This window comes from Cajanus cajan, chromosome 7 (assembly GCF_000230855.2).
Source record: "Cajanus cajan strain Asha chromosome 7, NIPB_CcT2T_4, whole genome shotgun sequence".
Classification (NCBI taxonomy): domain Eukaryota; kingdom Viridiplantae; phylum Streptophyta; class Magnoliopsida; order Fabales; family Fabaceae; genus Cajanus; species Cajanus cajan.
The window spans coordinates 45,005,438-45,019,711 of record NC_138523.1 but is presented as its reverse complement, the minus strand read 5'-3'; the positions used below and the strand labels follow the sequence as shown (position 1 = coordinate 45,019,711).

Genomic DNA, 14,274 nt, shown 5'->3' with positions numbered 1-14,274 from the left:
TTAAAATATCTCATGTTGATTTATTTTCTCTGAATATTGCTAGCTTATTTTGATTTGTTCCATATTAGGTAAATATTTATTCACCTCATTAAAAAGTAATTAGAATATTTAATCGCAAAAAACCGACAAAAAATTGTACAAAAATATATCTTCGTTGTGTACTGTTTACCGACACTCCCTTCTCAATACACTCCAATGGAAACTTGTTTTTATGTAGGATATTTTGTTAAAAAATAATACGACGAAAACATTGGGCTTGTCAAACGACAAAAATATGACACCCCGGGAGTTTTTTTTTTTTTTTTTTCCTTCTGTTTAGTTTAGCCAACGCATGGCCGGTGACAGGAATTGGGTTTAATTTTTACAAAAGATTGTGTAACACAGACCTGGTAAGTGCATAGCACGAATCAAATTAATAAACGATGATTTACAAATCAAAGAATAAACATCAGTACTTGAAACAGCAGCTGGCGGAGAAAAATACTAGAGAGGTGAGGTGATCTACCGATAACTTGACTCTCACAGAACAATCGCTTGTTCGTCAAATAACTTCTACAGTAACGAAGCACAAGCACTATCAAGTAGCCTAGAGATGCAAAATTCATTATTCAAGAGTTAGATATAATCCTATTCAACATCCCTAAATCTATTATTTTTTTCCCATTAAAAGATTTTTTTTTTACCAGCCCGTTTGTGCCGGATGGAGCTTTTCAGCCAAAATAAATAAAAATAATAATAAAATACTAAAATAAACTATTTAAAAAATTAATTACCAAAATAAATTATTTCGATCACTTAAACAACATTACAAACAAAAGAAACAAAAAATGAACAAAAAAAATGCATATTCCCTAGACTTACCTTGTTTAAGGATTTCTTCTGAAGATGAAACCGTTTGAACACAAAACGCCTACTCCCCTAGCACTTTGTGTTCTAACGGCCTCCACTCTCAAAAAAAATTCTTAAACAGGTTACGTCTAAAGAATATGCATTTTTTTGTTCTTTTTTTATTTTCAAGCATTACGCCCAACCTCAATGGCGTTTTGATTGTAACGCTGCTTATATGACAGGAACAATTTATTTTGATAATTATTTTTTAAAATAATTTTTTTTAATAATTTTTTTTATATTTTTGGCTGAAAAGCCGCCGGATGGCATAAATGTATTTGCCCTACTCGATCAAGCACCAACATGAGAGCACAATCTAAAAATTTTCCTTAATTAAATGAGCAGCAGTCGGTCAAAATTTATACATTTTTTGAGTTTTTTCGTCCAGCTGTTTTAAATTACCAACACAAATGCCTGAAATGTAAACATAAAAAATGAGCTTTTTTTTTTTGGTAGTGGCCATACATTAACAAATATGGTATTTTGCAAACAGTTCCACCGAAATAAGTATCTGAAGGTGAGGCCTCTTTTCTGCTTACACGGGAGATACATTTCAGATGAAAAAAGAAATAGCATTTTCAAAACGGTGTTCTACTTGGTTAAGTTAGTAACCTGATTTACACAAATTCTGGCCTGTCACTTGTGCAGCACACCTTTCCTTGGCATTTTCGGTTTCTTTTGAATGTGATTCTGCCACGTAAACAATAAAAGAATTAAGTTGGATATACAAGATGATATATTGACGGAACAATTTGAAATTATTGACAAAGAAAATTGCCACCTTCTGTTTCTCCAGTGCTTCATAATCTGTTCTCTCCTTCCACTTACTCTTGCGTAGTTTTATTGGACGATTTCCAACATACTTACCTGAAATCAACACATCAAAGTCAGGAGACATGTTTCATTGCATTTGCCACTATTTTCTGCTTACATTGAAAGGACTAGGTGACAAATAGGATAGGCCATAAATACATGCAAGCATAAAATAAACGATAATCCATCATGATTGTGATTTTGAATTGCAAAGCTAGTCAGTATTATCTGGCATAAAATATTTATACTGAAAGAAAGCACTATGTCAGAAGAGTAACAGATATTACAAAGTAATAGTCAATATGTATCTAGACATTACAGAGTAATAATACTTAAAACAGAGGCCCATCTGAACTTACTAACCATTCATTTCTTTAAGAGCAGCAGCAACGTCAGAAGGATTGGCAAAGCTCACAAATCCATAACCTTTTGTTTTACCAGTCCGCTTATCTCTGACAACCTAGACAAGATCAAACATACCTTAATTATAACAAATTACAAGAAAATACATGCACCATAAAATTTAAATAATAAATGTTAAGTTTGCTTAGAGATAAGGCAATTACAAAATACAAACAGATGACTAAAAACCTAAAGTTCTTTAGATGAAATTAAATGTCTCCACTCTTGAATAACATGTCCTCAAATTTTCAGCAACAAAGCATAAAACAAATTTATCAGTCTCATTGAGAACTATTAAATACATATTTATTCTGTAAAAAATCTACATACAAAAAGCAACCCCAAAATACATGCTGGATTAGCTTCTAATTTCCACAAATTTAATATAATATCTAGATTATTCATTTTGCACAAAAATTATAGTAGGTGCAATAATTAGTTAATACTTAATAGACAAAGCTATTATTAATTTTCCAGTTCATATTTTCAATAACCACTATTACCACTCATCCCAGAGTGAATTAAAAATACACTGTCGTCTCTGGCAGACATGCAAAAGAACTGAGTCTCTCCCTGCCCTCCCTCTCGTGTAGGAACTTTTCCATGCCAAATTTCAAAGTCCCTTTAGTAGTCCATCATTTTCATCCACACCTAAACTTACCATTACACATTGTTCAAAGAATCCAAATTAGCATGACAAACAAAATCTAGTTAGAATGCTATGTAGGTTAAGGAATTGAGTAGAGCAGGACAGGAAAAACAAACAATATCTAGTTGAAAGATTCCATCTTCTAATTAACCTGCTGCCAAATCTCCCAAATTTAAACCAGTTAGCCAATACTCAAGCAAAGGTCAACCTAACTCCAACTCATTTTGAGATTGAGATAACACTTAAAAGTAATAGTAACAGTGCTAATTTTAAATAAATTGATTGTTCAAATTCAAATGCATCATTTCACCAGTATATAATTTCAATTGCCTTGATTTGTGAATGAGGAGCAACAACAAGGTGAAACCTGAGATGACAAAGTCATGCATCAATTTAATCATTAAAAAAGGTCCAGTCAAATGTAAATTATGAAGTAAGACCTACCTTAACATACACAAACCATTAACAACTCTGTTCCTTCAAACAAAAATCTGAAGAGGAAATAAAAAAAATGCTCATACTAGCACAACAATCATTATTAATCATAAAGAAAATTCGATTTAGATGAGAAATCCACTTACCCGTGCCATGTTAAAGGAAGGGAATCGTGAAAATGCTTTTGAAAGAACATCATCATTCACTTCATTACCAAGATCACCACAGAAGAGCCGATAATCATCTATTATCCAAAAAAAAAAAAAGATAAATAAAGAAAAAGATAAATCAAATCATGAATTCTTATCTAACTTCAGAATCATCAAAACCACAAACGCAAAAGGCTTAGGACAAACAAAACACACATGGTAATGGTTACGGCCGCAATATTGTTTTTAAGTGCGAACATATAATAATTTCAACTTTCACAAGCAAACTTTCAATGTACATAAAACTAAAAATAACGAATAAGTAAATACGAAATAGTAATGACTACATCATCATCATCATCATCAACATATCTTACCTTCTGGCCACTCTGCAAGGATAGGATCCTCCCAAGATTGGCCTGCAGCTTTGCGAGGAACCGCTTTCCTTTTTGCATCAGTTTTGTGCTCGACGTCGCTGCTCGCAATCGCTGCCTTAACATTCTCAAGAGCCTCCGGCGTTATTATCTGTGCATCTCTCTCGAATAACTGCTGTGCCTGTTCGATCACATCACAAATTCAATCAAATTAAAATTCATTTTATTTATTAAACCAAAATTCAATCAAATTACGCCACCTTCTCTTTTTCTTATTATAAACGGGAACAAAACCACCGACCTGATACTGCGGCACGGCGGAGTATACGGCGGGAACCGGCGCGGACGCAACGGGGCCGACGACGGGAGGTGCGGGGAGTTGCACGGAGGGAGCGGCGACGTATGGCGCAGCGTAGTGAGTGGTTACGGGTTGCTGTAGGTGAAAGGGGACGGGGAAGTAGGAAGGGTTGGAATAGACGAATTGCGATTGCGAAGCTGAGGTAGACGGTGGTGTCGCCATGGAATTGGAATCGGAACTGAACTGTGAATTGGAATCTAAGGCAGCGTTTGGATTTGGCTTACGTTACTCTACTTTAATTGATTTCAATATATTTTATTGATTCCACAACTTTCTCGCGGCTTCCTGGTGGGCCCACTAACACGTAACTACTGATATGACTGGATATGGGCCTAAATTGAAGAAAAAATAGATTCAGCCCAGTTAAAATGTTGGTCGAGCTTGCATGGGCCATATTATGAGGAGATAAATAATCAATATCTCAAAGCAAGTTTGTACTATTGGGGAAAAAAAAGTTTGAACAATTGAATTTAATTATAACAACAACAAACACATATATTCTCTTTGTATAACATCTTCAATGAGATTATTTTAAAAATTACACGAGTTAATGATTTATTAAATATGCTTTTATTGTAAAACAAATTTAAAGTATTTACTCATTACCGTCGTAAATAAAATATCTATAGTTAATTACTTCATGCATTATGTAAATACATATCAACAATATTTTTAAACTTTTTTTATCCATAAAAATCGAGCTCTCTACAAGGAGTTGCAGAAAGTACTAAATATTTGATATAGTATCTCCTACAAGTAAAATTAACTATGAGATTGTTTATTGAATTAGGATAATAATTAAGGATTCAAGTCTTCAAAATTGAATGATGAACTTTAAACAAAAGTAAGTAACTGTTATTTAAAAAGAAAGTAATTAATATTTGTTATTGATGAAAAAATTTAATGATTAATATATATTTAAGTGTTTATTTTGTAATATAGTTTGATGTTAGATTAAAAAACATCAATAAGGATTCGTTATCCAACTTGCATATTAAAAAGGTTAAGTTTAAATATGATAAGTCAGTCTATTTAACATGTAATACAACACTATACATCATATATTTACATTGTATATTAATTATAGTTGATATTTAAATTTAATATGTATAACTATTAATATTAATGTTTTGAATGGTTGGACTTATAGGTCTTATATAAAATAAGTCACCTAAATGAACTTTGGTTAGACCAAACTTTTAAATAAGTTAGGCTCAAATTTATTGATTATGTTGTAAGTCAAGTTTCAACTTATTGATTAATATACATTTCTTATTTAATAAAGTTATTAATTAGATGATTAAAATGTATGTATGTACTACATATCAATGTTATTGTGTACATATCACATCTATTAGAACCTTCATCTATTAGAACCTTCATGGATTGATTTATTTAGATTTTATGGAAAAAAAATGTTTTAAATGGTTAGAATGTCACAATTTTTTTTGGTACCATGATATTTATAAGAACATTTATCAATTTTGTTGAAAATTAGTTTCTCTCAAGACCTTGATTATATTAAAATTATCTCTTTCAACGTCATTTTTTTATATTAAATCTAATACTCAAACTTTTATGAAAAGAATTTAAGTAAAATTTAAAGCTTAATTGTACTTTTTTTTTTGTCATTTATTCAATTTCATAACTTTGTTACCTAACTCTTGAATTTACACATTTTTTCATTCAATTATTAAAATTTTGCACATTTTATTACATATTAATTAATTATCTAATGTTATTAATTAGTTATTGATGTATCATATTAACCGCTAATGTAATAGTAATATGTTGATTGTCAACATAACACATTAATTATATCATAATATCATTTATATGTTGTGTTATCACTATACATTAACAATCAATATGTCACATAACTAACTAACATGTCACATTAATAATTAATTAACAACATCAACTAATATTATGACAAAAGTATAAAATTCTTGAAGTTGAGTGATTAAATATAAAATTAAGTCAAAATTTAATTAAAAATATACTAGGTGAATATACTCAAGTGATTTGTGAGTGATTTCACACATATTATTATAAGTTAGATTAAATTTTATGTTAAACATCTATATATATATCATATTGCCTTAATCTTAAATATTAAGAATATTAAATATTTAACATTAATATTATTTAATCTTCTAATTATAATTTAAGCAATTATTTTAAGCTAAAAATGATATAATTTTTGAAAGATGTATAATAACATGTCTCTTTAAACTATATAATATACAGAGTGGTTTTAAAATATGTGTAAAAACTAAGATGAATCATTGCACGGATACTGTACTGGTATTAGTATAAAAAAAAAAGAAAAAAGGAAGAGGTGGGCAGCACTTTTATTTTTTGAGAATTGCATGGAGATATGATCCATATTGCATTATTCGATTGTCATCGAGGCGATAAAAAAATGGTTGGTTGGTGAAATCTCCTAAATGAAAATGGAAAGGTTGAAGAAAGCAAAATATGGAAATTGGAAAGCAGAATTAGATTTATGTTTTGCGTTTAGGTTTGAATGGGGATGGGAGGAGGCTCAAGAATCGACGGAGGCGACAGGTATAGTACTAATGCCACGTGGAGCACGCGCCTTGCGGGGACCACACTTGTTGCACGTGTCATGTGACCGGCGATTGCGGGGATGTTTGTACGCTGCTCATCACTCATCACTCATCACTCATAGGATAAAGTGTCCACCCAAAACCTTACTTTAGTGCTTCGCAGCTGTTTATCTTAAAATATGTTAGTTTTGTGATTATTAAAATATTCAATAATTACATGTTTTTATGTCTAAGTCCTAAAATAAAATATAATTTAATATTACATATATTATATTTATTATATATGATAATGAAAAATCATTTATTTCAGTGATATATAAGACATTTATATATATAAAAATGGCTTGTGTTCAAATTTCATCTTATCAATTCATTCATTTCACCAAAACCTGATACTATGATCTAACTGATTCTTAATGGATTGATAACGTATTTTATCAATTATAAAATTTGCAAAATTATAATAGAAATTTATTAAATAGATATAAAATTTACTAAATTTTATAATTTTCAATAAAATTTAACAAATCAGGAAGAGAGTGTCGAAAAATGCGTTCATAGCATTTTTCTTTTGCAATATTTTTTTAACATATAATTGAAAGAAGGGAAATAAGAGAAAAAAAATTAAAGTAATTTTAAATTAACAAATATAAGTATCTGTTTAGCGAATGTTTTTCTCATTTTTAATCTTTCTTTAATAAAAAATATTACATTTGTGATCATATATATATATATTAATATATATATATATATATATATATATAAATTTATATTATATTAAAATAAAATAATGTAATGAACTGTCAAATAATTAAAAAAATATAAAAATTTTAACATAATTATTTAGTAAGAATACCGAATATAATAATCGGACTAAGCTTATATTTTGTAAAAAGTTGTTAAATATATAATTTTATTAACTTTTATCAAAAAATATATATTAAAAGTTTACATTTAATGTATTTCTAAATATAATTCAAATTTGTAAGTGCTCATATGTTATTTTTTTTAGGAATCACATAATTGAGAGGAGTATTTATTAACTAAAAATTAGTTCCTTGAGAACTTGAATACATTAAAATTATCACTTCTAAGTTAAGGATTTGAAAATTAATCGCAATATTAGACCAACTACTTATATCATATATGTGTCTTGTTTCATTTTGATTAAGATCTCTAACTTTTTTATTTGGCAGTTTTATGATAATTTTATTTTGAAAAGTTAAATAAGAAAAATTATATATGTTAAGTGTTTTAAACTGATGAAAATGTTTTCGGTAGTCAACTCTAGTCGCTGTATTGGTTGCTTGTCCATCTTCAATGGCTCTGGTTCGTTCCGTGTCTAATCACAACTTTTAATGTGATTTTAAAAGGGTTTTAATTTTTCTAGTTTCGAAAAATATTTTTATAGCATTTTCAAGATATTGTATAAAAAACAATTTTTTTGACAAGTATAAAAGATAGAAAATAACATCAAGAAATGAACACTTCTATTCCTGTGTTAAATTTATTTATCTTGTATTTAAATAATTTGTTATTAAAATTTTCTTAGTTATATATAAATTTTCTCTGGATTAACTTTTAGCCTAAAGTTCCTGCCTTACGGCATCATAATCATACAAGTTTGCTGTTTGCCTTATAAGATGGAACATGACGTGTGACTTTATTATTTCGGGAATGCATCTAATTTGGAATTGGAAACCACTCGTGTGGTTAGCTTGCAAACATTAACTATCTTCATAGTGTTCAGATCAATTGAGTACTTCAATATTGTCCCACACACCGAATGATCGTAACATAATAATGTCACATATGTCGCATGTATTTTCTTTTATTAATTAAAAACAGTTTTACTATTCGTCAGAATCTGATAATTAACATCGAGTTAACCTTCAATTTTAACCTTCCCTTCTTTTCCAATGACTTAATTAACATCGAGTTATTTAAAGAATACCATACAAGTCATACGTATGCATAGAAGTTCGATGAATACATGCTTCATTTTACCCATTTTTAATTCATACATACATATATATATATATATATATATATAATTTAGTTATTAATTTTTTATATATAAATTTGCATTCAACGTTTCGACATATATAAAACTATTTGAATTTAATTTTAGTTTTAAAAAACTAACAAGAAGTCCAACATGCATATATTATACACTGATCTTGTTTATTAATAATAATACTAATAGTATATAAAAGTATAGAGCAAACCAAGACAAACTTTATTCAAATCATGAAGTCACGTGAAAAAAATAGTCCCTAACCAGTAACCACTATTAATTACTCTCAAATTAATCAATCACAACTATAGTTGTAAATTGAAGACAGAGAAATTTTGTTTTTTTTAATGTTATCGCTTTATTGAAGTTTGGCACACCGAAAAGCTCCTGGGCGTTACCGGAAAATGCAGCACGTGGTTAAGAACTTAAGCTACCTCGTGGGAGGAAGACATTAGACATATATGCTTTATCGGATGTAGGTTTCATGTTTTCTTTTGACGCCCTAAAGGCCAAAACAGGTAAGACTGAGTACCATGTAGGCCTAAGCATATATAGAAAGTTCTTCATCTAGTTTTTCTTCAATTCAAAATATGGTTCCCAATCATCGTCCAGACAAACTCGGATAGGAATTCACTTCCTAAAATATAATGGATTTTAAAAGTTGGAATATATATATATATATATATATATATATATATATATATATATATATATATATGTTTATATCTCTTCGTTTAGTTAAAGTTTAATAGACATGTGTTATCATTATAAAATATTTTACATTATCAACTAAATATTTTTATCATGAAATTCCGTAAACTTTTATAAACAATATTTTTGTGATTGAATAACAATAAAAAAAAAATATTATCGATTATATATGTTAACTATTTAAGTTAAATCGAACTGGAGTTATGTTATTATTATTACTATTTCAGTAGTGGATTCATGATAAAAAAAAATTAATATTGAGAAAAATAATTATGTATTATTATATAATTTTGTCTATTTAAAAGTGCTAATCAAATTTCAGTAGTGTTTTTTTATCCCAAACATACCACTACTACCTAGTTTTTTCTTTTCTTTTCTTTTTCTATCCATGTTCACTACAACCTAGTTTGATAATATTGCCAATAACCTCCTTTATACCATTTTATACCATTTATTCATATATAGACGAAGTAAATGGCAAAATAACTAAAGGGATTAATAATGCTTATAGATTTTGCTTATCTAATAAAATTATTCAATTAGAGTTTATAAGTTAATTCGTAGAAATCATCTTATATTAGTTTTTCCAAAGACTTATTTTTATTTTATATATAAGTTAATTTTATTTCATATTTTTTCTTTTTTATTTTCTTCTCTTATAAGATTTTTTCTGAAAAAAAAAAGTTTATCCCATTAAATCATAGTAACTTATGATTAGATGATGGTGTAAAAACATTTTATTTCAAGTACATAACCTCTTTTCCGGATATAGAGAGAATTTTAATCAATAAATCGTTTTAAAAAAAGTGTGCTACCCCTTAAAAAAATGATGTTAGGAAGAAACATCCTTAAAAAAAAAAAAAAAAAAAAAAAAAAAAAAAAAAAAAAAGAAGCATCAGTTCAAACCCAGCGGTTTCACTATGGTTTCCATATAGGCATCAATGCATTCACTTGCTCCACAGACCTGGAGAAATGATCAATAACTTTCCATTTAAGGTTACCGAATATCAGGTTTAAATCAAGAGAGATTATTTATGATATATCACATACAATGTCACTCTTAATTAATTAGGGCCTCATACAGTTTTGCCTAATTATGTCTCTTTTTTTTTTTTTTTTTTTTTAATTCTCATCTTTATAAAGTTTAAAAAGTTTTGCCCAGCTCACCTTGATTAGTCATATATGCCTTGTTTTTTCTTTTCAAAAAAGTATTGAAGTTCCATGTAAAAAAGTTAATCCCAGTATTTATTTTCATAGCAAAATCATTATTTGACATTATTGCTATTATAGCTAGATATATGAACGCTTTTTTCATAAAGAAAAAAAATTCGAGGAAATAGTGCTACTGTAAAAAAAAAAAAAAAAACCTTTGACCTAAAAAAGTACTTTGTTAGATTCAATATCTTCTCTTATTCCACACTATCAAATTTTTAAGATTACTAGTCTATTTAAATAAATTTATTTATAACCAGTTTTTAGTTTACTCTAAATAAATTAGTTTTCTCAGAAATTAAAATTGCCTTATTTATAAGTTAAAAAACATGTTTTATAAAAGAATTAATATAAAATAATTTCTCCAAATTAACTTATACATAAACTAATTTGAACTTTCAATTTTTTTTCCTTATTTTGTTTTCTCTTCAAAATACTTAAAGAAAAAATTATCCAATCAGACCTTATATGAACGTTTAAATTTTAAAAACACACATTTGTGTGTCCATGTTCGTGAATTGTGATGACCGAAAAGAGAGAAAAGACTTGGAATCAAGCGACTGCCATTTGTTTAACATAAAATATAATTACAAAGTCATAACTTTAAACGAGAAAACATAAATGATAATCATATATCTATTTTAAATGAAATCTTGAAATTGAAAACCTTGTATTAGAATGCTAACGTCGTTTATAACATTTAAAATGGTTACACAAATAGTTTTTATTCCAATATAATGAATTTAAAGTTGAACTATTATTATTTTAAATGAAATACTATAAAGTAAATCTCACTTTTAAAATACTAAATCTGTAACAGACTGTTTGGTGAGTAGAGATGCAATTAATTCCAGATAAAAATTATGCAATAGTGTCAATCATAAATATATATCCAACAATCGAAGAAAGAAAGTCATGGCTTAAGTTAGTTGTGATAAAATGGCGAAGTCACAACACGTTATTTCTGTTCTATAATTGCAAAGTCCTATCAACAAAGCCTTTTAGATGATATAGGTACTTGCAAGTAAAGGAAAAATAAATAAACCTTCATGAGTAGTTAAAATTTTCAAAGTTTCTCATTTTTTTTAATTGTCTTCTGCAGAATCAACGTAAGTTACAATCACCGTCATCATCTGTCAACCTATCTACATTTTAAAGCGTAATTAATGTAAGCCTTTTCCCGACTCAACCAACAAGCTAACAAACAAATATATTAGGTTTTGCTCTTTAGAGATAAAATGAATAAGGATCTTTTAGCCAAGATGACCTAGCCAGCCAACTATTTAACATGGAGAAAGTCCATCATCAACACTTCAAAAGGAACCACTTTTTAATTAAAAAAATGGGTCGTTCTCCCAGCTATAAGGGGATTAGGCGAATAGCCTACCCCGATTGTCAATACTCCAAAAGTTAATCATCCATACGCATATCCAATTACTTTTGACATACTCATTTTTAGCTGTCATCTATAATAGAGAAAACAATACACACTTGTCTTATTGCTATCATAGATTTTGCAAAATCATATATAATTAATTATTGAACCGGACTAGACCAGTTACATTCCAAGTCTGTGACTCCTCTCTAACTACTTAATGTTATATATGTTTGCATAATTTCAGCTAGTTATTTATTGTTCGACATCCTTTAGGTTTTAATAAATGGTAATATATTAATCAGTTTTTCAATCCGAGCTCGAGTTAGATCCTCAAGAAATATACTATTTAGTTTCTAATAATTAAACTTCCCTCCTGCTGGATGTGCATGGATGCAGAGAAAAGGGTACTTGTGTGTGTTTAATTATTTTCATCAAGCTAGAAAAAGAGAACCAGCCCGCAGCTATTAGCTAAAACTCTCAATAAAGGAAATAAATAAATAAATAATAGACTAGTGTGCTTGGCTCAAACACAATCCCCGCAATGTCTCACCTTTACAAGAAGCAAAGGTATGTAACATAAGTTATATATGTAGTTTCCCTGCAGAAGCATATATATATATATATAATTAATGGAAAACAAATATATATACAGCAGCTTATATAATATATATTGAATATCCACATCCAATTAATCTCCCTGTGAAGATCAATAAATATTTTCGAAAAAGGTCTCACGTAGAGGAGAGGGTAGATATTGAAGTGCATGCTTCATAAATAGAGTGTATTAATTTGAGTACAAGCAATATGATAAGATATCTTGTAGAGAAGGCAGTAGTAGACGGAAGAGAGGTGGTGGCACTAAATTCCCACTATCTTTGAAGGGCGTGATCTGAAGGGTGTTGGTAGAGAGACAAAAGCACCTTAAAATTGCAAAAAAAGAAAAGAAAAAAGAAGCAGCAGAAAACAGCGAAACTTGGTTTACTAAACCCATAAGATCGGACAAAAGAGAAAAGGAAGTAATTAAGACATAGAGAGCATATAAAAATAAACGATTGGCATTTGATACCTGTGGGATGTGGTGAGACATAGGTTTTGTGGGAATGTTGATTAAGTAGGAGCGGGAGTGACCTTGGGCTTGGGCCTTTTTCTTTTCTTTTCGTAGCTAACACCTCTGGCCTTGGCCTGAAAGTCGCGAACGTCGCGGAGGTAAATCCTGACGGCCCGTGCGCCGAAGGGGTTGCTCTCGGGCCTGCCGCCGTTTTCCTCGTAGGCGGCGCGGAGGCGGCCGATGAGGGCGTCCAGGCTGCCCCAGGCCTGGCGGAGCGGGCAGGGGCAGGCCGCCGGAGGGTTCGGGAGACCGAAAAACGGGCACGGGTGGTTGTGAACCTTCGTTTTCCCGAACTGGTCCAGGTAGTGGAGGAATTCCAGCACGTGCGCGCCGCTACACAGGGCCAGCGAGAGAGGAGGACGGTGGTTCCTTAGGTACTGGCAGAACGTGTTCCAGTCTCGCCGCTTTTGGTTCTCGTAGCGGCTCGGAGTACCCGAAGACGGTGACGACGCTGCCGCCGTTGGATTCGCGCTCGGGCTTGGGCTTGGACTCTCCATCTTGTACCTGGGCTTTGTAACGTTGGATGATTCCGAAACCAAATCCATGGATCTGGTATGGTCTAAACCCTTGGATCTGCCTTAGATCTTGCTGAGGCTGGGATTAGCTTACTGGTGAAGTTGTTATCGTTCTTGTTCGTGTTCTTGTTCTTAGCTAGGGTTTTGCTTTTATAATAATAATATGGATGTGTAGTAGTAGTACTAGAAGTGATATTAATAAGTAAAGTAGAGTAAAGCATAGATATGTATATATCATGCAGAGAAAGAGAAAGAGAGATTGAGATTGGGTATGAGAGTGAGAGGGGTGTGGGTGTTAAGGGAAGAGCGTAGATGAGGTGTTGTTTCCATTGTATGGAGTTGAGTTGGAAGGGAGTGATGGTTGGTGGAAGTGGAATGATTCCTGGGTAAAGGTTATGGATAGATCAGATAATCAGGCATTTGTTTCCAGAAAAGCGAGAGTAACTGAGAGTTATGTTATGTCGTACCGGAAGTGAGAGAGAGCGTTGGAGTGTGGTGAAGAAGAAGAACCGAGGGTTAAATGAAGGAAGGAAGGTGTTGTGCCAAAACAGGACAAAGTTTGGCAGTAAGCAGTCATGATGGTGACCAAAGATGAGCAGACATTTCAAATTATGCACATTCCTCACTCTACTTTTCAGCGCGTGAATTCCATTCACATTCACCTTTTTCCTATCATACTTCATTTTTATCAT

The 14,274-nt window shown here is 30.5% G+C and overlaps 2 protein-coding genes across 9 annotated transcripts; both read right to left on the bottom strand.

Annotated features, from left to right (window-relative positions):
- Positions 1-387: 387 nt before the first annotated feature.
- On the bottom strand, positions 388-4,307 carry LOC109791413 (RNA-binding (RRM/RBD/RNP motifs) family protein). Of its 8 annotated transcripts, none has more exons than XM_029270234.2 (7): positions 4,012-4,307; positions 3,714-3,891; positions 3,334-3,431; positions 2,065-2,161; positions 1,670-1,755; positions 1,501-1,578; positions 388-586 (listed from the first exon to the last, which is right to left on the bottom strand). In XM_029270234.2, the coding sequence occupies exons 1-6, from the start codon at positions 4,228-4,230 to the stop codon at positions 1,525-1,527; spliced, it is 732 nt and encodes a 243-aa protein (XP_029126067.1). In that variant the 5' UTR covers positions 4,231-4,307; the 3' UTR covers positions 388-586; positions 1,501-1,524. The 8 variants fall into 8 exon arrangements, 5 of the variants coding, with proteins under 5 accessions (XP_029126067.1, XP_029126063.1, XP_020206311.1 ...); XM_029270230.2 differs by lacking the exon at positions 388-586 and adding an exon at positions 1,193-1,302; XM_020350722.3 differs by lacking the exon at positions 388-586 and adding an exon at positions 1,311-1,419.
- A 5,910-nt stretch (positions 4,308-10,217) lies between these two features.
- Positions 10,218-14,141, bottom strand: LOC109793970 (protein LIGHT-DEPENDENT SHORT HYPOCOTYLS 2). The gene is made up of 2 exons (XM_020353448.3): positions 13,026-14,141; positions 10,218-12,879 (listed from the first exon to the last, which is right to left on the bottom strand). The coding sequence occupies exon 1, from the start codon at positions 13,610-13,612 to the stop codon at positions 13,067-13,069; it is 546 nt and encodes a 181-aa protein (XP_020209037.1). The 5' UTR covers positions 13,613-14,141; the 3' UTR covers positions 10,218-12,879; positions 13,026-13,066.
- Between the last annotated feature and the right edge of the window lie 133 nt (positions 14,142-14,274).